The following is a 24,661-nucleotide window of genomic DNA, read 5'->3' as shown; positions in this document are numbered from 1 at the left end:
ACAAGGAGGATGCTCCTGGCACAGAAGGGGAAAACCCTTTTGGAGCAGAACCAAGGCCTTGCTGTGCCTCACTGATGCTCTCTGCTCCTGCCACTCTAACAGGCTGCAGAACCTTAGCACCAGAGTCCCTCCTGCCAAACCTATTCCATGTGTGAGAAACTCCCATTTTGCTGCCGATTTGGTATCCTATACCCTTTGTGACCCTTACCACATTCTACCTTGTACTGTGGTATCTGGGTACCTGTCTGTGTCCTACTCAGCCTGTGAACACCTGGATTGCTTTGTTTTAATCCTTTAAGGAATATCTTACATGTACACAAGCACTTCATCTGTTGTCTCACTTGACCCTCCCAAAAGAGCTACGGAGGTGCTGGAGACAGACATAGAGTTTCAGAGTAGGGAAGTGATTTGCTAGGGTCTCTCAGCAATAAAGACTTACTGCATGAATAAAGATGACAAATGAAAAATCTGGAAAATCCCCCCTCCAGGCTGTTGAATGATCCAAGGCATTCCAGGATACTCTTCTGCTATGATAACGAACTCCCATGTGGAGCTATGAAGACTAAAACAAGCTTAAAAAGTTGCTGTAAGGGTCTTCATCTTGTTAGAAGGGCTTCTTCCTGGCCTTAGTCAGGAGGAACCCTGGGTCCTACATACAAGATTTTATTGGGGGTACGGAAATGCACAGGACGTAGTCACCGCGATCCATGTGCCTACAGGCTGAGTAGGACACAGAGATGTACCCAAATACCATAATACAAGGTGGAATGTGGTAAGGATCATCTTGGAGGTAAGAGAAAGGGCCATGCAGTTCAGAGGAAAGAAACTGTGGTTGATGAAGGTCAAGGGGGCAGTGAAATCTCATGGTCAGGCAGAATCTGAGCTGAGCTTTAACCAATGGGGAAGATTCAGATAAAGGTAAAGTGTATGGGGGGAGGAGAATATCAGCGGGGGAATAATGGGCTACTATAGATCACTCAGGAAATCAAAGAGCGTGATCAGGCCAGTGTGAGTCTGCCTGGAATACTGGGGTTTGAGAAGTTTCTGTCCAGAGGACTCCCTCACCTCTCCAAGCCTCTTTCTTCATCTGCAAAATGGAGACGATAGTGTCCACATCACTGGGTGGTTTGAGGAAAAATGAGATAATGAATGCCCAATCTGGTGCCTGGCTATTAACAGTTAGCCCTTCTTCTGTCACCACTGCTTGTGGCTAGGGCTAAGTAGGCTAAGTCCTGGCTGAACAGGAAGGAGGAGGGCACCGAGCCACAGAAGGAGGAAATGCGGAGCTGGTTAAAATTGCTCCATGAGGCTCAGGCTTTTTCCAAATGGCAGCCCTAGACTGAGTGCTGAGCAGGGAGGCTGCAGCCAAGCAGACCCTGGCCCCTAATTTGCCAGGAATCAGCGATTCACTGTTAGGATGACAGAGTCAGGGGAGCTCGTAAAGACCATGAGCTCTAGCCTTCTCATTGTACAGACAAGGACACCAAGGCTGAGGTGGGGAGGGGCCTGGCCTAGGTCACACAGTGGTTTGAAGTTCCCTTGGTTTCTCCACTAAGATAACATTTTTTTTTTTTTTTTGCGGTACACAGGCCTCTCACTGCTGTGGCCTCTCCCGTTGCGGAGCACAGGCTCCGGACGCACAGGCTCAGCGGCCATGGCTCACGCGCCCAGCCACTCCGCGGCATGTGGGATCTTCCCGGACCGGGGCACGAACCCGCGTCCCCTGCATCGGCAGGAGGACTCTCAACCACTGTGCCACCAGGGAAGCCCTAAGATAACTTCTTGAAAGATCTTTGGGAAATGTGTTCCGTGCCTCTGGATAAGCTGTACTTTCTAGGGGTGGAGTGGGGAACCAGTGGCCTGCATCTGGGCACCTCTGTGCAACCTCCACATGGTCTAGATCTACCTCCCTATCTCAAAGGTGTTGTAAGTTCTTCTCAGGTACTCAGCCTCTGAAAATCTAGGCTAATGGAAGTCCTAATAGTCAATTTCTCTCTCCCTGACCATACTGTCTACTCTCCCTGTATAATGACCTATCAGGGGAGAGGGCGTTAATAATTACCTTAGACACTTCTTATGCAGACCTTATATGGTCTTGGTGTAAGGGCTCCAAGGAGCTCCTTTTGAGAAATGGGGCCCTAACCTATTAATATAAATCTCTCCTGGGCATTAAGCCTCTCTGCTCTTGTTCTCTCCTCAGCAGAATTAGAGAACAAGATGTAATAGCCCCTCCAGTATATAAACCCTCAAGTCCTCTGACCTCACTGGGGCATGGAGAGGATGCAGGTCTTGGGTTTCAAAACATTCATTAGCTAATGACAAGTCTTCCCCAAAGTCCCCATTTGCCACAATCAATATGCCCAGGTCAGCAGCATGGGGGGGTGCATTTCTGACGGTTGTTAGAGACAGTACCTCTTGCTGGAAACATGATGTTTTGACGAGCACCCAGAGTCTCCCTGCTAAGGGAACTGTACTGGTGATGGGATGAGCGGGATGCTAAGTGTCTGTGGTTTTTCTGGAGACAGATGAAGTCTGAAGAGCCCAGAGACATACATTGTGAACGACATTGGCCACCAGTCTCTGAAAATGAACTCTGTTCCAGCGCTTTTAGTGTATTAGCTTACTGAAGACTTATCACAAACCTGTGAGGCAGGTATTATTATTATCATTACTCCCCTCATTTTACAGAGGAGAAAAGTGACTCTCTGAAGGGTTAAGTAATTGCCCAGTCAGTCACACAGCTAGAAGGCTGTGCCATGACTCAAAGTCAGGAATGTCTGAGACAATAGCTGAAGTTTTTAACTTCTCTTGAGAAGAAGATAGTGACTACCTGAAGAGCACTAGAAATAAAATGGTTGATTGTTCCACCCTGGCGTTTAACCTCTGACAAATGCATCAAAGGAAGTTTAGTGGGAATATGTATATTCTCCCTCTATATCATTACAGATTAAGTGGACCGAACACTTATTCCTCATCTCTGTCAAAGATCTCCCCCATGGACCTACCATCCATGCAGCCTGTAACTGAGGATCAGTGGCTCTGTACTGCTGCCCACCCCTTCCTTGCCCTAATTTTCTATCTGTCCTACTGTGTCATAGTCGAGATTTCTTCCATTTGCCAGCCCCCATTCTCTAAGACTGATGGGTGACCACCTGGAAACTGCCATGGTCCCTTCAGATACCAAGGTCTAGCCTCCAACAATTTGTAGCTGAGTCCCTGGTTCCATTAGCATCCATCAGCTGCCCTCATCCCAGTGAGCTACTATAGATCAAGAACCCAACTCCCTGCCCTGGCTTCCTGCAGGGAATGGGGACATACTGGGCTGGGCTTAGAGACAGAGCAGCTCAGAATTTAACAATGGGAATTTGGGAGATGGGTCAAGAACACAGATGTGGAGGCAGAATACCAAAGGGTTTGGGAACAAGGAACTGTGAAGAGTCCAGTTTGGTGATGATACAGGATACATACAAGGGAGATATTAGAAAGATCAGCTCTCTGGTCTGAGGCCAAACTGGCCAGGATGTTGTCAGTCTGGATTGTACGCTTAGTGCTTCTGCTGAGGTGCTAAGATTTCTGGAAACAGAGTTTGAGGGCTCCTGGGTAGAGGAAATCTGGCCAAAACCTCTATGAGGTCTGCTGAAAAAAGGTTCAGGGCAGTCAGCATCTCTGTTATTACTTTGGTTTCCTCACTCTAAAAATGGGGGCAATTAATAATAGTATCTACCTTACAGAACTACATAGAATATAAGTAAAAGGATGCCTGATACGTAAGAACTCAATAAATGTTTGAAATTATGATTCTTAGGTACCAAATGAAACTCTTAATGGCTGTCCTCAAACACGTTCCACCCCATCCTAGGAAACGGCAGAGCCATCTACCCAGCTGCCCAGGCCAAAACCTAAATGTTTTGGTTCCTAATAACATTAACATTTTACTCATTTGTTTTATCCTACAAGATGAATAAAAGAGTTTCAGAGTTACATCATCAACATTACCATTAATAAACCTAAGTAATGTTTAAGTTAGCTTTCCAGTTTGTATTATCCTTAGAATATATCCCACTAAAAATGTATAGTCAGAGAACTATGTTCAGGTAACTGGAATTAATCCCTTTCACTGGGGGTTATATTATCAACTTAGTTTCATTTGTTCCTGTTTTAACTTTTGTTTTTCCTCCATCTCAGTCCACTCAGCCCTCCCCTTCTCTACAGCTGCAACCCCACCTTGAGGTACATTCTCCCACCTGGACTACTGTAGGAGTTTGGTCTCTGACTCCTGCCCTCTGAAAATCCTGAGTGATTTTTACAAAATATAAATCAGATCCTGTCACTCCCCTGATCAAAAGTCTTCAGATGTGTCATCATGGCCTACAAGGCCCTCAGTGATCAGAGGCCTGACTCCTACCCAGCCTCATCCCACATCCTTCTCCCTCATGTGTGCTGACCTCTTTCTTTGTTCTTCCAAGACCTAAACTTTATAACTTTAGTATCCTTGCCCTTGCTGCTCCCTCTGCAGAGAATAATTCTTTCCCCCCGGATTTTTACCCATCTGGCTATCTCTCATCTCTAATATAATGGCTTAAAAAAGACCTCCTTAGAGAGGCCTTCCTTGACTGCTTTATTCAGCACCTCCTGCTCTCTTCATTACTTTCTAGCATATCACCCTATTTTCTTCATTGCCTTATTACAATCTGAAATTATTGTATATACTTGTTTACTTATTATCTGTCTCCTCAAGTAAAAATACAAGCTCCATGAAGGTAGGGATCTTGTCTGGCCAACTAACTGCTTGACTCTCTTGTGCCTAATACTAACCTAGTGCCTGACTCAGGCCAGGTACTCAGTGATAGACATTTATGAAATGAGTGAAACTTGAGCTAATTCCTCCAATAGCCATGTGGGAAAGTATCTGAGAAACCTGAAATTACTAAAAGACTTCTCAGCAGCCGACTCAGAGACAAGAATATCCATACACAAAAGCTCGTGCACCAAGATCCTCTGGGCTTCATGCAAGGCCAGTTTACTCTCACTTTACAGACATAACTCTAACAAGCTTGGTTGCCTGGTTTCCTTGCCTGTAGCTGATTTAAAACTGGAAATAGGAAAGAAGGGATGCTGTCAAAATTAGCCATTGACCATATACAAGAAATCCCAAAGCCAAGTATTTTGGGACAATCTAGCTTAGAGAAAGAGTCCCACCCTTCAAGGCCATCCTGCACAGTGAAGTACTTTAAGAGGGCAGTTACTAACAATATTATCGTTATCAGCATCATTAGAATGTGATTATTCTAATCATCATCATTATTAGCAAGTGCCTGGTATACAGAAGGTGTTAATGAATTATGCACAAGACCTGTTTCAGAACAGGTTTTCTATCAAAATAGGATTAAAAAAAGTTTTAGTTCTTAAAGGGAGACTTGGTCATGTGGAAAAATCTGATATTCATTCCTCTTTGACAGTGGATAAGTGAGACTTTGCTGTTTTTCCTTTTACTTGAACTTAACTTCCTTTTTCAAATTCTGAGACTAAGTGATCAAGCACATGACCAAACCTTCATGATTTGATTGACTTATTCCAGGAGTTCTGGACTTGGGATTCATGGAAAGATTTCAGGAGTTATGTGAACCCCCAGAAGTAGTTTATGTGTTAAAGGGATTAATGTAATTCTATGCAAAATGCCATGTGTTAGAGTGATCTTTGCAATTTTTCTAGGGAGATGGTCTACGGCTTTCGTTAGCTTCTCCAAGGAGTCTGCGATGCCAAGGGGACCGAAAAGCCCTGGCTTAGATCATTATTTCCTCCTGGCCATTATCTCTCCAGACTCAAGAAGCATCACCAGGTTTGGGTTTAAAATTCTGTGACCTTGGGACAGTTTCCCTGCCCCTCTGTTGCCATATCTGAAAAACAAGGACACCAAACCTGCTAGATTGCTGGAAGGGTTAAATAAGAAAACTTACATGAAAACACCAAAGTGCCTTAATAGACCCTCAATACGTTAGCTGCCACCACCACACACACTGCCATTATTATTAAGAGTCCTAATCAGACGTAGGTGACTCTGCCTCCTAATGAAACCTGTTTCAAGATCTGGTGATCAAAACTGAAAGCAGAACTTCAAGTCTTGGTAGAACACAGTTTCATACAAAGACAGTGCTATTTCATTTTTAATCCCTCTGGAAGCGTCTTGGATTTTGTATACTTCCACTTCTACAATCTTTTATTAGGCCAATTCCTTCAGGGAATAATGGCCAATCTCTCTGAAAAGCCTTTCCTGGGTTTCCATAGTAAAGAGATTAAAGATTTATAACTTGAATCCCAGTTCCATCTTTTATTGGTTATGTGTCCTTAGCTAAATAATTTTGATTTACTCATTTGCACAAATGGGGCTAATAATACCTAGCTCATTGGGTTCTTGGGAACATTGAATGAGATAGTGCATATAAACTGTTCACAGTGCCTGACACATAGTAAATACTCAGTAAGTGGTAGCTACTCATCATTAACATGATTGTTAGCAAGTGCCTGACATATATAGCCGTGGGTGGTCATCAATGCTAACCCCTTCTTCCATTCCATCCAGTCAGGCCAGCCCTGAACTCTTACCTGAAGCATGCTATGGTTCATCTGGAACTGCAGGATGGCCTCACAGAGGTTCCAAAACGTGTATTCTGGCCACAGAACAGGCTGGAACACCAAGCAGGAGTGGGAGGTCTGGGAAAGGTGGGGAAGGAAGAGAGTATGGTTTAATAACATGTTACTGGAACACATCCCTGGTCAGGCTCCAAAGAAAGAGCAGGCTGATCACACCCAGAGATGAGGTTGGACAGGCATCCTGAGCTGCAGCTGCTGCTGCCAGCCCGGATTCACTCACTAATAGGGGGACGGGTCATCTGAGGCAGTAAAATCACCTGCCTGTAGCAAGGCAGAACCAAAGCGAGACTAGATCAACATTTCCACCAGGATTTTTCTAAGCCAATTTTAGGACTATGAAATAACATCTAGATTATGTTACTGGCTCTTGGCCCTTAGAGGTCATCTGGGAGACACAGTGTCTGATAAAAGTTAGCAATGAACAAATGGTAGCTGTCACTGTTATTTTTAAGTAGCAGAGTATGGGACAATGGTTAAGAGCATGGGCTCCGGGGCCCGACTGCCTGGCTTTGAATTCTGGCTCCACCGTTTACCATCTACTTGACCTCAGGCAAGTTACTTAACTTCTCTGGGCCTCAGTGTCCTCAACTGTAAAACTGGGTAATAAGAATAACTAGTTTTTAAGGTACTGTGAAAATTTAACAAGATAACATACATAAAGCAGAGCAAAGAGCTGGGTGAACTTTTAACAATAATCACTGATATAAGACTCCCTTTTGGAACATTCTTGACAGCCACTGCTTGACACCTTTAGTGGTGAGGAATTCAGTGCCTCAAGGGGGATAAATTTAGCTGTCAGATAGCTCATTAAGTTAAACCAATGTCACCTACCAAGGTCTCAGGTCGTTTCTCTGGAACAACTTTATTTCTTCTTCAAAGTGACATTCTTTCAAATATTTGAAGGCTAGCTTAGAACTGCCTGTTATCTGTTCCCAAGGTTGTAATGACTTGTTCACTTGTCTTTTCCAACAAACTGTAAGTTTTAAGATAGTAGGGATTGGGCTTCCCTGGTGGCACAGTGGTTAAGAATCCGCCTGCCAATGCAGGAGACACGGGTTCGGGCCCTGGTCCGGGAAGATCCCACATGCTTCGGAGCAACTAAGCCCGTGCGCCACAACTACCAAGCCTGCGCTCTAGAGTTTTCGAGCCACAGCTACTGAAGCCCACGCGCCTAGAGCCCGTGCTCCGCAACAAGAGAAGCCACCACAATGAGAAGCCCACGCACTGCAACAAAGAGTATCCCCCGCTCACGGCAACTAGAGAAAGCCCACGCACAGCAACGAAGACCCAACGCAGCCATAAATAAGTAAGTAAATAAATAAATAAATGATAATAGGGATTATTTCTAACTTGGTTACTGCCATATTTCCAGCACAAAGGAGGAACTTAATATTTTTTTCCCAAGAGAATAAACTATCACCATTCTTCTCTCCCAGACCATTATTCTTCACTCATTCCTTATAGCAGTGGTCCCCAACCTTTCTGGTGCCAGGGACCGGTTTCATGGAAGACAATTTTTCCATGGACAGGGTGGGGTGGGGGGATGGATGGATGGTTCAGGCAGGAATGCGAGCGATGGGGAGTGGCAGATGAAGCTTCGCTTGCTCCCCCGCTGCTCACCTCCTGCTGTGCGGCCGGGTTCCTAACAGGCCGCAGGCTGGTAGTGGTCCGCAGCCCAGGGGTTGGGGACCCCTGCCTTATTGGACATGAGCTTCAGACTCCTTGCCATCCAGGCTGGCCTCTTCTGCTAAGTCCTCTAGTTTACCAGTGCAATCTCTTAAAACCCAGTGCCCAGAAGTAAACTCTCTAGACATAATCTGACCAGCAGAATGGGCCATAAAACCACAAGCTGCACATTATACTGCTTTCAATATAGCCAAAGACTAAAAGTATCTTCAGTAGCTAAATCTTGTTAGTTCACTCTTAAGACTATGGTCCATTAAAATTTCCAGAACTTTACCACGTGAATTGCTTCCAAGCTGAGTTTCTCCCTTCAGCCTCTCCTTGAACAAGATTTCCCCCAGCCAAGTGCTACTCAGGGGCCAACTTAACAGATGATGGAGATTTTCAAGCAAAGACAAACTTATTTTGATATGGGCTTTTAGAGAACTACCTACACTGGGATAACTGAGCTGATAGGCAATGGCAGGCCCTGAAGAAAGAGTCTGCATACAGTTTATACCTCCTGTGGCCTGTGCTTGTGTAGATGCCGCCCTTTATTCTATAGGCGAGAAATTAGTAAATGCAAGGCGAGGTTCTAGCCCAGAGGTGCTGGGTGACATGGAAGGTTACCAGGGCAGAAGCTTATGCTCAGGGACCTAAGGCAGAAGTCCAGTTCCTTGAAGAGAGGTTCAAGTAAAGCTTTCACCACAGCTGGATAGCCTTGATTCTTCCCCTGGGCACTTTAGACAGTAAGAACTACACAGGCTCACAAAGCCAGGGACAGATGAGGAAGGGATAGCAAAAGTTACCAGGCACAGCCTGGAGACATTTATCTGGATTTTAGCTGACCCTCCAATCTGTTTTGTGGGTGCAGTCACAGTTTTCAGTTTCGACACAAACAGAACAATGGTTGGAAACGACCTACCTGCCAGAGGAGGAAGTCACTGAGCCTCACTTCCCCAGAAGTCCGTATCAAGATGTCAGGATGAGGAGAGTGGTTGGTATAAAGGCACTTATCCAGCAGAGACTCAGAGACATCGCTAAGGTGAGTGGGGAAGAGACAAAGATAAGTCCACATCTCTTTTTGGATTATTCTCATGGTGAACTTCCTTACATAAAGCTTCCCAGTTTATAGAATACCATCAAATACATTAGCCAATACTACCTGGTATGTAGAAGGCCCTCAGCAAATGCTTGATAAATTATTGAATGGTTTCAATCCTCACAACTACATTAGGTACTTCTATCCTCACTTTATAGATAAGGAAACTGAGGCTCAGAGAAGATGAAATGTTTGCCCAAAGCCATTTAGTTGCAGCCTAAAACCAGATGCACCCACCAGAATATGTGTTGTCCTTCACTTAAAACACTTGTTTTTAAAATGGATACACCCTATGACTCTGCAATTTGATGAAATACTATGCAACTGTTTTTTTTTTTTTAAATAAATTTATTTATTTTTGGCTGCATTGGGTCTTCGTTGCTGAGCATGGGCTTTTCTCTAGTTGCGCTGCACAGGCCTCTCATTGCGGTGGCTTCTCTTGTTGCGGAGCACAGGCTGTAGGCGCACGGGCTTCAGTAGTTGTGGCACATGGGCTCAGTAGTTGTGGCTCGCGGGCTCTAGAGTGCAGGCTCAGTAGTTGTGGCACACGGGCTTAGTTGCTCCACGGCATGTGGGATCTTCCTGGCCCAGGGCTCGAACCCGTGTCCCCTGTGTTGGCAGGCGGATTCCTAACCACTGCGCCACCAGGGAAGCTCCCTATGCAACTGTTTTTAATAGAGGTACATCTAATGCATGGACTTGAAAAGATGTCTAAGATGTAATATTAAATGAAAAAAAGCATATTTCAGAAAAAATACAGTGTGGAAAATACACACACACACTTACTGACACATGTGAATACATGTATATATAAACAAAGAACAAAATCTAGAAAGGCATACACCATTCTATTAATGGTGATTACCTCTGGAAGGTTGGATAAGAAGGAAATACTATCTCTTTTTACTTTATATACTTCTGTTATTGTTTGAATTTATGATAGAGAACATTTTTAAAACCTTACATTTGGGCTTCCCTGGTGGTGCAGTGGTTGGGAGTCTGCCTGCCGATGCAGGGGACACCGGTTCGCGCCCCGGTCCAGGAAGATTCCACATGCCGCGGAGTGGCTGGGCCCGTGGGCCATGGCCGCTGAGGCTGCGCGACCGGAGCCTGTGCTCCGCAACGGGAGAGGCCACAGCAGTGAGAGGCCCGCGTACCGCAAAACAAACAAACAAAAAAACTTAAATTTAAGTCATATGGACCGTGAAACACTGCAAAACATCCACGTTACTTAGGATTTGAAAAAACAGCAAAATGATGAGCCCTCTTGTGTTTGATCAGAGCTACTTTCCAAAGCAGACAGACACTCAGAAAGGAGATGGAATGAAGGAAGAATGGGGACTGGCAGCACTCATCTTAAGTTAAACTCTCCAGTCCATGGAAAGAGGGTATTTGCAAGACTGGTGTGTGGTGGTTCCAAGAATACTGTTTACCTATCCTGCCAAGTATCCAGAGGCAGGATTCAGAATCTCCAGGTGGTAACAGCTGCATCTTAGGAAGGGTCTAGAAGACAAAATTTCTGTGTGGGAACATTTTTCTGGGTGCATAGTCAAAAAAAAGCAGAGATCCGGGCTGAGTGTTCAGAACAAGGATCTACACTTACTAGCTGTGTGCCTTTGGGTAAATTACTCCATCTCTCAGTCATCTTTTTGCAAACCACAGAGGGAGCTTTATTTTCTGTACCGTCATATGGTAAATAATATTCACTTATGACTGGGCAATAGGAAGGGCTCTGGTTCAGATTACCCTGATAATTTCCCTGAGTCTTGTCTTGACAGCATGATCTTAATTCTTTAATTAAGAATGTGAAACCTGGGAGTTCCCTGGTGGTCTAGTGTTAGGATTTGGCACTTTCACTGCCATGGCCTGGGTTCAATCCCTGGTTGGGGAATTGAGATCCTATAGGCCACATGGAGCAGCCCAAAAAAAAAAAAAAAAAGTGAAACCCTGTGCAATCAACAATTTCTCAGCTCTCTTATTTTTGAAATGGCACATTTGTCCTATCTACTTATAGGTTATTGTGAGAGTCAAATCAAATGAAATAACAGATTTGAGTGTACCTTGGGAACTATAAAGCACTACATAAATAAGAGGAATAAAGGTTATTTCCAGACCCACTACCTTGCTGTGGGACTTTGGATCCCCACATAACCCCTCTGAATTTCAAATGTGTCTGCATTTTTTTTTTGGCCGCGCCGCACAGCATCGGAATGACATGCAGATTTCAATTCCCCAACCAGAGATCGAACCCGCAGCCCCTGTAGTGGAAGTGCGGAGTCTTAACCACTGCAGCACCAGGGAAGCCCGTCAATGAAACTTTTTAAACCTTCGTTAACTGGTCTTATAAAATAAGACAAATAATAGTCACTACCTTATATGAAAATTAGATGAGAATATGCATGATAAACTCCTACTAGTCTCATGCCTGCCTCATAATAAGATCTGATGACTACTGTTTATTTATTTTTAGTACATACATACACACACACACACACACACACACACACACACACACACACACACACACACACATTTTTTTTTTTGCGGTACGCGGGCCTCTCACTGTTGTGGCCTCTCCCGTTGCGGAGCACAGGCTCTGGACGTGCAGGCTCAGCAGCCATGGCTCACGGGCCTAGACGCTGCACAGCATGTGGGATCTTCCCGGACCGGGGCACGAACCCGTGTCCCCTGCATCAGCAGGTAGACTCTCAACCACTGCACCACCAGGGAAGCCCCTTTAGTATATTTTTTTGATGTGGACCATTTTTTTTTTTAAAGTCTTTATTGAATTTGTTATAATATTGCTTCTGTTTTATGTTTTGGTTTTTTGGCCATGGGGCATGTGGGATCTTAGCTCGTGACTAGGGATCAAACCCACATCCTGTGCATTGGAAGGCGAAATCTTACCCACTGGACAGTCACGGAAGTCCCTGATAACTATTAGTTATTAATTTTTATTTTTACACTGTGTTTTTGTTCATTTCAACCTTCCTATAAGGCAGTCAGTATGCCATAATGAAAGAGAACACAGGCTCTGGAGCCAGGTTGGAAATCCTGGTCAACTGTGTGAACTTGGACAAGTTATTTAACCTCACAGCAAGGTTCAATTTATAAAAACAGTATCTACTTCAAAGGGCCTAAGGATTAAATGACATAATGTACGTGGAATACTTAGCAAGTGCTGGGCACAGAGTAAATGCTTAGTAAACATTAGCAATTCTTATTATTTATTTATTTTTTTATTTTTTTTGCGGTACTTGGGCCTCTCACTGCTGTGGCCTCTCCCGTTGCGGAGCACAGGCTCCGGATGCGCAGGCTTAGCGGCCATAGCTCACGGGCCCAGCCGCTCCACGGCATGTGAATCCTCCCAGACCGGGGCACGAACCCGCGTCCCCTGCATCGGCAGGCAGACTCTCAACCACTGCACCACCAGGGAAGCCCGGCAATTATTATTAACACTATTGTTTTCAGAGGAAGACAGAGGCCTACAGATGGTCAAGACCTGCTCAAGAAAGTTTATTAACTATCATTTATGCTAAATCTAATTCCTTCTTTTATAATTTGAGATTCAAAAAACAATCTGTTAAAATGACTGGTAGAAAAAAATATATTACCCTGGAAGAAAGGAAACTGAGGAGTTGGATGGTGGTGATGAGAGAATAGAAAAATTCCAGTTATGGGAAGGGTAGAGCCTGACTGTAATTAACTCATTGACTCTCTGTTATAAATATGGATTTGTCTAAAGCTGAATAATGTAAAAAGCACTGCCTCAGGCCCTGATCAGCCCAGTCTGAGTTGAACACCAAGCTTCCTGAGCTGATGGGTTTAGACATCAGCCTCCTTACCCTAGCAACCCGCCCAGCCCACGCCATGTCTGCATGACTAACCCACACAGGCAAGTTACTAAACTATGCAGGGCAGAGAAAACGGATGTGAGAAAACTAGCTGGGCAAGAAGCAGGGGGTCAGTGGCTACTGCAATGTGGTATCAGTATAAATCACACTGTACTAGGAGGCAAGATCAGAGTTCTAGTTCCAGGCATGAATGCATATTAAATCTGCTTGCTAAATAGCTTTTTTTCTTTTTAGCATAAACGTTTGTCCCTTATTTTTTTAAATATGTTATTTAATTTATACAAAAAATTATATAAAACATTAATTGTAAAGCACTAAGATAAAATGAACTAAGAAATCATTCCCCAAGCCAAGAATCAGAAAATTATCAATAACTTTCATCTACTTATATATCCCTCATCTACTTATATCTCATCTTCCTGCCCAGTCCCCATACTGCCAACTTAACCAGTATCTTAATGTTTCTCCCCCAATGGCTAATTTTCAATCCACATATTAATTGACCTTTCTACAGCATTTGACACTGTTGCTCCCACCAATGCACACCCGCCACCCCACCTGCGCTAACAAACACCCTCTTTTCTTGGCTTCTGTAATACTGGCAGCCCTTTTGTTTCTACCTTTCTGGTTGTTGATTCTCTTTTTTCCTTAAGGCTCATTTTCCTCTGCCCAGCCAGTAAAACTTATGAGTTTCTCAAAACTCCATCCTAGGCCCTCTCTTCTCACTCTAGACTCTCCCTTAGATTCCTCATGCTCTCTCTTTGCTTCAGTTACCAGACTGCTATCTCCAGTCCCCACTTCTCTCTACTGTCAACCTGATATGTGTTTAACATCTATAATATATCCCAAACCAAACTCCTGACTTTCTTCCTCAAACTGCAGCCTCTCAGGGTTCTCAGCACAGCGAAGGGCACCACTGTCCACTGTTTTATAAGTCAAGAACCCTGGAGTCACCCATAACACATCCTTGTCCCAGAGTCAATCCATCAAGTCCTCTCGATTTTTTTTCTCTCTCAGTAATATTTTTTCTTTTTTTTTATTTTTTTGAATTTTATTTTTTTAATACAGGTTTTTCTTAGTTATCTATTTTATACATATTAGTGTATATATGTCAATCCCAATCTCCCAATTCATCCCACCACCACCCCGCAAGTCCTCTCTATTTGATCTGCTTCATAGCTCTTAATGCAGTCTGTTTGGTCTATTCCACCATCACCACCATAATCCAAGCTCCCTTCCAAGTACTCTCTACTTGAATTATTCCAACAGTATTTGTGCAACCAACAAGCTCCTCATAATACTGCCTCTTTCCCCAGTTACTGCTTATCCTCTCACCCCCTTCTTATGTCATTTATCATTTCCTTTGGGGAGCCTTCCCTACCAGGTCCATTCCTCTTATTATAAATTCTTGTTGAACCATGCATCAATGCCTTTATCATGCTTAGCATCATTATAAATTTATGCTAATTTGTATAATGTTGATAATGTTAATTTCATTCTCACTGAGAAACTTCTTCATTTTTAATTTAGTTTCCCAGGAAAATCGAATTATACCCAAGAAGGGAGTCAGAAAACCTCCTGGGTCCCACAATCCCATATATAATAAAGGTAAGGACAAAAGCTCTGGAATCAGACAGTTTTTGATAGAAGTCCCAGCTCTGGCACTTACTAGCTGAATGACCTTGGGACAGTCATTTCAATGTGACCTCAGTTTTCTCATCTATAAAATGGAGAAAAGACTCAAATCTCTTAAACATGAGAATATTAACTTAATCAAATAAACACAGCATAACACATTGCCTGGCTTGTTTTTTGCTACTATTATTTTACTACTGCTGTTGTTAGTTTACTAATATTATTACCAAAGGTTACACTAATAATAACAGGAGAGGGACTGAGCAGACAGATGGCTTCTAAAGTCTCTCCCAGCTCTAGTAATTCTACCGTGTTGCTAACGATGAACAACTTTCTTTTTGAAAAATACCTGGATCTTGCATGAAACTGTAGCATGAAAGGCCTAAAGGCCAATACCCCCAACAAGCTGCATTCCTGAAAAATCATTCTTAGAAAAACTCTGCCAAAGGGCCAGCAGGGCATCATGTTTTATTGAATGCCACAGTGTTGCTATAAGCCATGCCATTTTTTCTGGAGCTTCTTGGTTTGTGGTGAACACAGAAATTCTGAAGCAGACTACAATAAGTCATTCCAAAGCTCTAAGTGCAGGGGACCACCCCTCTCAAACCTTTCCACATACATTCCCGATTTGACTTCTGGCTCAAGTACATGACTTAGGAGGGATTTTATGGTTCGGTGTATGCCTGTTTTCCCTATCATGCTGAACAACTGCGATACCTGGGATCCAGCAGGCCTTGCTCCACTCCCCAGGCCATCTCTCTCACAGCATTGCTGATCTCATGACGGGATGTGTAAGCAAAACAGACGTTCAGGAAACACCTGAGAAGGGAAGAACAGAATAATTTACCAAAGGGGGACAGGGACTAAGGAGTGGAGTCACTTATTACAGAGCACCCCTTCTGTGGTAGAACAAACACACACCAAATGTTAACCATGGATACCTCTGAAAAGCGAGAGTATTAATTTTTTGAGTTTTCCAAGTTTTCTTGGGAAAAAAACATATTAGTTTTGTAGTAAGAAAAATACTAACTGACCCTTATTATTCTCCTAATCTTCTTCCCTTCTGCTAACCCCCAGCTTTCAGAGGATGTGAATTCACTGTGATATTAGAACAAGCAAAGAAGAATAGGAAGTCTGATGTGAAACAAATCCACTGCCAAATATGCATTATATCCCAAAGCCACACATAATGAAGTCTGGATTATTAAACTGTTCCCCTCTGCATCTGCATGCCCTTCCAAGGTCATCCCCTCTATTGGTTAAAGCAGTGGGACAGAAAGAGAATTTCTTGAAGGATCTGTCTTCAGAGACAGGGATAAGACCTGCTACATTCCCACCCCATTCCCTGTCAATTAAACACACACACACACACACACACACACACACACACACATATAAATACATATGTACATGGGGGGCAAGGCACATGAAGGAGGAAGATAAGAAACTGTATGTGTGAGTAAACACACATAAAACAAGGTGCTGCAGAACCACCTCTGGTCTGCCCTGCAGATGGAGGAAGAAGTCTCAAGCATCCAAAACCAACTCCTCATTACCTCTTGTACCAAATGCAGACCAAGGAAGGGCCAGGACGTCTCCCTAAAGTTAGCAGGGAGTCATAGATTAATACAGGTCCCTAAGGGGAAATCTGAAAACTTACTTGTTGTAGTTCTTGGTGGCCTGCACAGCCTGTGCAATCAGCTCCTGGAGATCCAAGGGCAACAAATGCAGATCACCCAGGACCCGGATACATACCCCATGCTTCTGCAGTTTCTCCCTGATCAGGGGGGAAAGGAGGCAGGTTTGGGAGGTGGGACAGAGCACCTGCTGAGCTGGAGAAAGCAAAGTGCTTAGCTGATACTCAATTACCAGTTTTTGAGTGCCTTCCTGTGTGTCAGGCACTGATCTACAAGTACTATTTCACTGAATGCCCTCAACAACTCTGAAGGGAGTTTACTACATTCCCTGTTCTACAGCGGGAAACTGAGGCTCAGATAGAATAGTTAGATAGGGATTGCCCAAGGTCATACAGCCATCAAGTGCTGTGTCGGGACCGAATCCCAGGTTTGCCTGATTTGAGAACCCAAACCTCTTTACCACACATTACACCGCCTTGTGTGTCCTTGTCGACAAGTTGCATTTCACGTGTTCTGTGCTGTTTGTCCCATTTTGATGGGTGAATAAACTCCTCAACAGCAGGAGTTGTATTATTGGTTACTTTTGTAACATCTAACATTAATTATATGTTTACTAAGTGCCAGACATTGGTCTAAGTGTTCTACATGCATTCCATCCTTACATCAACCTTTGAGGCAGACACCATTATCATTCCCCTTTTACAGACGAAGAAACTGAGGCACAGGGAGGTTAAGTAATTTGTTCAAGATCAGACATATATATATGGAGGCAGTGTAATGTTGTGATTAAAAAGACAGGCTCTGGAACCAAACTCCCTAAGTTCGATTTCTGGCTTTCTACTCACCAGCTGTCTGATCTTGATCAAATTACTTTGTTCAAATGTTGCTCTGAATAAGAATACCTAGATTCAGGAATTCCACGGTTCCTCCATGGTTCTACTGCAGGGGACACGGGTTTCATCCCTGGTCGGGGAACTAAGACCCTGCATGCTGTGTGGTGTAGCCAAAAAAAAAAAGAATACCTAGATTCAAGCCCTAGTGCCTAGTGCCACCGATTACTATCTGACCTTGCATAACCACCCCTGTCATATTGTGAAAGTGCTTATTCTCAGACATCAGGCACATGACCTGAGTAAGGAGGTGTAAAAGCCCTGGCAAGGAGCCAGGAGATCTGGGCTCCCAGCCTGGCTCTGCCACTAGCTAGCTGCGTGACCATGGGCAAACCTTTCTCTTCTCTTCACCAGGATTAGTTTCCCAACTGATGAAACTGAACTAGGCCAGTGGTTTTCCAAACTTTTTAGCCAAACAAGTCTTTCTTCAAATCAAATCTTAAACAGAAGCCCAACATATAAAATAGATAAATGCAAACAAGCACTGTATACCCCATTCCCTCTGGGTCCTTGCATGCCCACTCCTCACAACTACGGGGTTCTGTGGCACATTGCTGGAAAACCACCACTAAGGTTTCTTCTTGCTCTGCCTAGGACTTAATAACCTAAGACCATCTTCTCTACTCGTGACTGATTACAACAATCTCAGGAGCACCTCTACTGCCATGGATTTTGATCTTTCAAGAAGTGTTAAGACTGCTTCTTGTCTCTACAGCAGACAACAGCTCAGCTCTAGAGTCAGAAAGACCTTGTGTGTTTTGGCTCTGCCTGTCTGATAGCTGTGTGACCCAGGATACACCCCTAAACTTCTCTGGTTTTTACTTTCTTCCTCTCTACAAATGGGATCATAATATCTTTCTCACAGGATAATGTGAATTTTAAATGAGAGTACATGTTAGGCTCAGGGTCTGACACATAGTATAAGCACTTAAAAAAGGTAAGATTAGTGTGAAGTACAGAAGAATTTGAAGAATTTGAACACCTGGAATGTGGCCCCATTACCTCTGTCCCCAGCCCCTTGGGTGTGAATTCTGAGCCACAAGGGAAGGAGTAATGTCTGTGGCCCAGAGACTAATATGGATAGAGAGAAGCCTGGCTATGCTCCCCGCACCCTGACCCACACAGGGATGGAAATGACAGACCTGTCCCAGGTCCAGCTCCACTAGAGCTCTAAGCTCTCTGTTCTCTCATCTTCCTGGTCCTGGTGTGGGGAGGAGCTGGGCAGAGAATGGTTGTAATGAACACTTTGGGGCAGTCCTGGCTGAAGAGGGTTCCACGCTGTGAAACAAATAATCTCCACCAAACTTCCACTTTGCCCCATTCTGGCTTTGCTCCCTAAGTTAAGCTTAAACTTAGTGATAGCAAGAACAGTACTGACTCATCCCCATAAAGGGCTTTTATGCATCATCCTGTCCCGTCCAAGGGTATATGCAGGGAAGTACAGTAACTTTTTAGGGATGACTGCACAGCAGAAAATGGCTTTTTCAAAGTCTCTCTCACTCTACTTCCCTGGTCACAGTTCACTGGTCCTGGGGTAGAAATTTGAACTAAGGTGGACCAATTAAGGGTTTTAATTCATTCTGAGCAGCTCTCTTGAAGAAGACAAAGTTAGCCTGTGGAGCAAAGGAAATAAAAGTCTGAGGAGGCTCTACCTAATCGATTTCAATTCCTGGCTTCGGTTTTGCCTGAGGTTGGCTATCTGTATCCTTGAATTCTGTGAAATACCTCTATATCCTCAAATAAATAAATAAGGAAGGAAGGAAGGAAGGAAGGAAGGGAAGGGAAGGGAAGGGAAGGGAAGGGAAGGGAAGGGAGGAAGGGAGGGAGGAAGGAAGGAAGGAAGGAAGGAAGGAAGGAAGGAAGGAAGGAAAACTAGCTTGCCATATTTGCCACTGAAGAGGCCTAACTAACAGTAGAAGGGTTTAGAGTTCCTTAACTAGCCTCAGAAAAGACAGTTGAGGGTTAGGTAAGGCTGGAGGTGGTATAAGAACACAGGCTCCCCCTCTGACAGCATCTTACTTTTCTTCCATCAAGCGGCTGAACTTCTGCCGGGCCAGATCCATTAGCCCATCTACCTCACTCTTGGAGCGTTTGAAGTTCTCAATGCTGAATGCGTAGACCGTCACCTCTAGGACGCCCAGGTTCAAACACCAACGCAGAGTCTGAGAGGGGAGAAGGCAAGGAGCTAGGGTACCAGGAAAGAGCAGGAAGGGAAACAGGAGATGCCTCAGCCCCGACTCAGTGAGAGACAGACTTTTCTCCTCCCCAAACTGGGTAAAGCTAGGATAATACCAATGCCTCTCTCAGAATAATGAACCAAATAAGCAGAAAGCCACCACCTGAGAGACTGAAAAATGTGAACCTAATGAGTACTATTATGCTGATGCTATTGTGGTTTACTGGAAAGAGCTCTTCACTGAGAGAATAAATATCTAGGTTCCAGTCTCTCACTCCATCAAGCACTTGCTATGCGACTGCAGGCATATCATTTAACCTCTCAGGGCCTAAGTCTCCTTATCTGTAAAATAGGATCACAATCCATCCCTCACAAGGTGGCTAAAGATACATAAACACACAAGGTATTATTACTCACAGCATAACATCATTATTCCAATAGACTGAGAGGCTGATGAGTTATAAGAATAAAAGCAACAATCGCACAGCTGTGTATCATTTAAGTCTGCAAAGGGTTTTCACATACATTATTTCATCTGATTCTTCAAGCTACCCCTTGAGAAAGGAATTATTGTTTTCATGCCTACTTTAGAGATGATAAAACTGAGGCTCAGAAAGTTGAAGACGAGTCAAAAGTCCACAGCTCTACCATATGAATCCATTATATGAGGTTCTAGAACAGCAAAAACTCATCTAGAGTGATAGAAATCAGAAGGTGAGGGGGAAGGGGAGGAGAAGAGGAGGGAGGACAGGGTTTGACTGGGAAGGGGCACAAAGGAACTTGCTAGAGAGATGGAAATGTTCTATATCTTGACAGGGCTGTGGATTAGACAGATGAATGCAACTGTCAAAACCCCAAATCTGTGCATTTCCCTGTATGAAATTATACCTCAACGAAAAAAGAAGTGAAACTCAAATTTAAACTCAGTCCTTTGGTACGGTACTGCTCTAACCCAGTGCCACTAAAGGTGGAGAACAAACTGAAGATGAGAATAACAGTGTTGAGATGGGGAGCCTGGAGGTTAAAGGTAAGGGACAGAAGACATTCAAACAGAACTGAAGAAATAAAGCTGAAGAGCTACCTTTCTAATCCCTTATCAGACATACAAACCCATTCACTGCCACCTCAGGAAAATTACCAGCGCAAACCTGACACTTGAATAGGCTTGGGACCTGAAGATCTTACCAGGCAGCAAACTTGGTGGGTACACCTGGGTCGGAGCCCACCACTGACCTCAGTTAACATAGGCTAATAACAACAGCTTCAATTTTTTGAGCACATCCTTTATGCCAGGTCTTGTGCCACATGCTTTTCATTGTGCCATCTTGTTTAATCCTCATGTAATCTCCCCATTTTACAGATGAAGGAACTGAGGCAAAGGGAAGCTACGTAACTTGTAGCAGGTCACAGAGCCAGGAAGTGGCAGAGTAGGGGTGCCAATGAGTTCTGAGTGACTACAGAGCTTAAGCTCCTAAGCACTAGGCAAAACCTGCCTCTTAGTCACAAAAGAGAAACTGAGATCAACAAACCTGAAGACCTCAGTGTTGGAGAGAACCCCACAACCACTCATTCAAGGCAAAAAATATCACTGCCCTGGCTTCAGGACGTGTTCTTGTGCCAAGAAGCTGGGATCCGTGGGCTACAGAGTTTCACAAGGATCGACATATTCCATTCTTATTGATAAATTTACTGTTTCCCAATTTGCAGTGGGCATTAAAACCATAAAACGTTGATGACGTTTGGTTGGAGTGACGTCCTGGTTTGTCTGGCACTCTTCCTAGTTTAAGCACTTAAAGGCCTGTGTCCTGAGAAACACCTCAACCTCAGGATGGGTAGTCACCCTCTACCTTTGCTCTGGAAATGTCACTTCTAAGAATTTATTCTAAACTAGTACCATTTATGATGTCCAATAATAGTGGAGCAGCTAAACAAACTATGTCAGATCCTCAGGAAAAATGTTCCACAGCCATTAAAACATATAGGTAGAAAGCCATAGATCAACCTAGAAAAATACTTGCCAAAATGTCAAGAAAAAAATAAGGTTATCAAAGCTATAGATGTAATTTTATAAATGTTAAGTCATGTTGAACATATTACAAGGATTGGGACGAGGCACAGAAAAACATAAATTGTTGATTAAAGTGGTAAGAGGAGACAATTTTGTTCTTATTTCTAATGTTTTGCAATGATTCACTGGATGACTTAATTTTCTGTTAATGTTGATATGAGATCTATGGCTAGCAAGCAAGCAATAAAACAGACAAACAGCTATAAAAAAGCACTCTCAAACCACAGCAAACTCAGGGCCTGGTTTTCTAGCTATAATCCAATTCTCCACAGACCATTCACCTTGGGTTCTGCAACGTGTACCCACCTCAGCCAGTTTGTTGAAGCCCTGTGAGTGACCCTCTTGCCTCTCCACTTGGCACTTCTTGGCATAGCGACGGTTCCCATCCATTATAAACGCAATGTGTTTGGGCATTGGGCCTGCCTGTGAAGTAAGAAGAGAAATGAACACATCACATACTCCTCAGAGATAAAGGGAGACAATATTCCAAGCTGACAGGCTTGAGCTATATGATAAAAGCCCTGAGGAAGGGAACTGGGTATTCTGTACTTTTAGCTCAATACATAAGCATTAAGCACTTTTATTCATTTTTATTTATATGTTTATTGAGCCCTTACTACATGCCAAGTACTATGCTGAGCTTTTCACATTTCATCTTAATTTTTTATCATACAAACATATGAAGTAAATAGTGTTATCTTCATTTTATAGGTGAAACAACTGAGGCTCAGAGAGGTCAAGTGACTTGCATAAGTCACACAGCCAAGAAGAGACAAAGTGGGGATTCAAATTTAGGTCTATGTGCTTTCAGAGTTTATCTCCTAACCATATGCCTTTAACCACCACCTTGGTTTCGTTAGCCTTCAACTGGAAGGCACAGGAAGGATATTGATGGGTATGGCCAAATGTAAAGGGCATCCTCCACACAAGAGGCATACACTTCTCAGTTGTATCCGAGTCCTGTCACACAGGAATGGGGGCCTCATATTGTTGGATCTTCTTATTTTACAAGAGAAGCTAATCAAGATTTTTATAAAAATTTAAATGTCAGGAGCCATTTGAAAACAAACAAAAAAGACATTTTGGGGGCAAACAAAACTTCTTACCTGGCCTAGAGCAGACTTTTGTTGTCTATCATAGCAAAAATTCACTCCTTGGGCTATTTTCCCTCACTGGAGGGGCTCTTCATAGACCGCTTCCCCTGCATCTCCCAACATTTTCTACTTTTGTCCCCCATATATAGCCATAAAAAAAAAAAATTCCAGTAAAGTCATGCAGCTTGTTCTTCCCAACACGTGACCGCAGTGTTTCCTTGAGGAGATGCTTTTCTATTTCCTGGACTGCCTGAGATCACCTGGCATTTGTGTGTGAGTGTATGTGTGGGTACAAGGCTTACTTACTCATAAATTCACTGCTACTTGCTGCTTGACAGCCTGTGGCTGAAAAATAAAACCAAGCTGACTGGCTCCAATATCAAACCTTTCATGTGAGGAGGATATAACATTGCTGTGATTCCTAGAGAAAAAGCTGAGGGAAGATCTAGGGAGTGGAGTGTAGGAAACAGAGTGATTGTAGTCTTGAAATGATTGAAAGACAGCCCCAATAATAGTAATTAAAAACTGCTAGACACAGTGCTGAGTGTTTTCTATGTAGTTTCATTTAATCCTCAAAATCACCATATAAAGTCACATGGTTAATAAACGATAGAATAGAACTTCCATTCATGTTTGCCTCCAGAACCCTCTTAACCATTACGCTCTACTGTCACATCAAAGAAAGATTCATTATTTTATCTAAACCCAGAGGTCAGGGACTTCCCTGGTGGCGCAGTGGTTAAGAATCTGCCTGCCAATGCAAGGGACAGGGTTCGATCCCTGGTCTGGGAAGATCCCACATGCCGTGGAGCGACTAAGCCCGTGGGCCACAACTACTGAGCCTGAGCTCTAGAGCCCGCAAGCCACAACTACTGAGCCCGCATGCCACAGCTACTGAAGCCAGGACGCCTAGAGCCCGTGTTCCACAACAAAGAGAAGCCAGCACAGTGAGAAGCCCATGCACTGCAACAAAGAGTAGCCCCCGCTCACCGCAACTAGAGAAAGCCCGCACACAACAATGAAGACCCAATGCAGCCAAAAATAAATTAAAAAAACAAAACAAAACAAAATAAAGCCCAGAGGACAATACTAGGAATAATAGATCAAAGTTCTAGGGAAACAAATTTCAGGAAGATCTAACAGTCTATGCTGCCCAATGATATTGGGAGGTCTCAGGCTTCCTGAAAATGTGAGAGTTAGGACAATAATCTGCCAGAAATGTAGACCTGGAAGTTACCTGCAATTCTAAGGCTCTTTGATACCATTGCTAAATTCTACTACAAATCCATAAATATCATGGGTTACCCAGTTTTTATAACAGGTTTTAATATAAGATTACCCAACGAACCAAAAGGCCAACTGGTGCATTGGGCCACTGCTCACCTTTATGATGTTGGCACAGAACCGCTCCCAAAACGACAGCTCTCCTTCCTTGATCCATGACATAGTTCTTGCCTCAGCAGAAGAAGCACAGAACAATTAGTCACCAACCAGGTAACCTTGTATAAACAAGACAGAGAATTAGAAGTCACCACACCTGCAAACAACTATGGCTGACTTGCAGGGATTCACCAAAACGGTAGAGATCAGCCAGCATTAGAATCCAAAAACACTGGCCCTGGACTTCCCTGGTGGTCCAGTGTCTAAGACTCTGCGCTCCCAATGCATGGGGCCCGGGTTTGATCTCTGGTTAGGGAACTAGATCCCACATGCCACAACTAAGAGTTCGCATGCTGCAACTTAAGATCCCGTGTGCCACAACTAAGACCCGGCAGAGCCAAAAAAAAAAGAAAAAGACACTGTTCTAAGCCTCTAGTCTTTCACTACCCAGAATTTATAAGCCAATAGGACCTTTGGGCGCAGAGGCCTTTCCTTGGTTCTATGGGCTTGGT

At 43.7% G+C, this 24,661-nt stretch overlaps 1 protein-coding gene across 7 annotated transcripts in view; it reads right to left on the bottom strand.

The window, feature by feature from the left end:
- Positions 1 to 24,661, bottom strand: part of DHDDS (dehydrodolichyl diphosphate synthase subunit) — a 28,656-nt gene that overhangs the window by 3,567 nt on the left and 428 nt on the right. For 4 of the 7 annotated variants that reach the window (XR_013827633.1, XM_079917061.1, XM_079917065.1 and 1 more), the window contains exons 2-8: positions 24,153 to 24,268; positions 21,982 to 22,098; positions 19,451 to 19,593; positions 16,565 to 16,681; positions 15,622 to 15,723; positions 9,239 to 9,353; positions 6,604 to 6,711 (exon numbers count right to left, since the gene is read on the bottom strand). Coding sequence is in view for 6 of the 7 variants with exons in the window: in XM_079917061.1 (XP_079773187.1) it covers positions 6,604 to 6,711; positions 9,239 to 9,353; positions 15,622 to 15,723; positions 16,565 to 16,681; positions 19,451 to 19,593; positions 21,982 to 22,098; positions 24,153 to 24,215 (765 nt within the window). In the remaining variant the exon portion in view is untranslated. The remainder of the gene's footprint in view (positions 1 to 6,603; positions 6,712 to 9,238; positions 9,354 to 15,621; positions 15,724 to 16,564; positions 16,682 to 19,450; positions 19,594 to 21,981; positions 22,099 to 24,152; positions 24,269 to 24,661) is intronic. The other 3 variants (XM_079917062.1, XM_079917064.1, XM_079917063.1) reach the window with 2 other exon arrangements.

The sequence above is a fragment of the Stenella coeruleoalba genome (genome assembly GCF_951394435.1).
Source record: "Stenella coeruleoalba genome assembly, chromosome: 1".
Taxonomy (NCBI): Eukaryota; Metazoa; Chordata; class Mammalia; order Artiodactyla; family Delphinidae; genus Stenella; species Stenella coeruleoalba.
The sequence above is the reverse complement of the archived record's forward strand: the minus strand, read 5'-3'. Positions and strand labels throughout refer to the sequence as shown.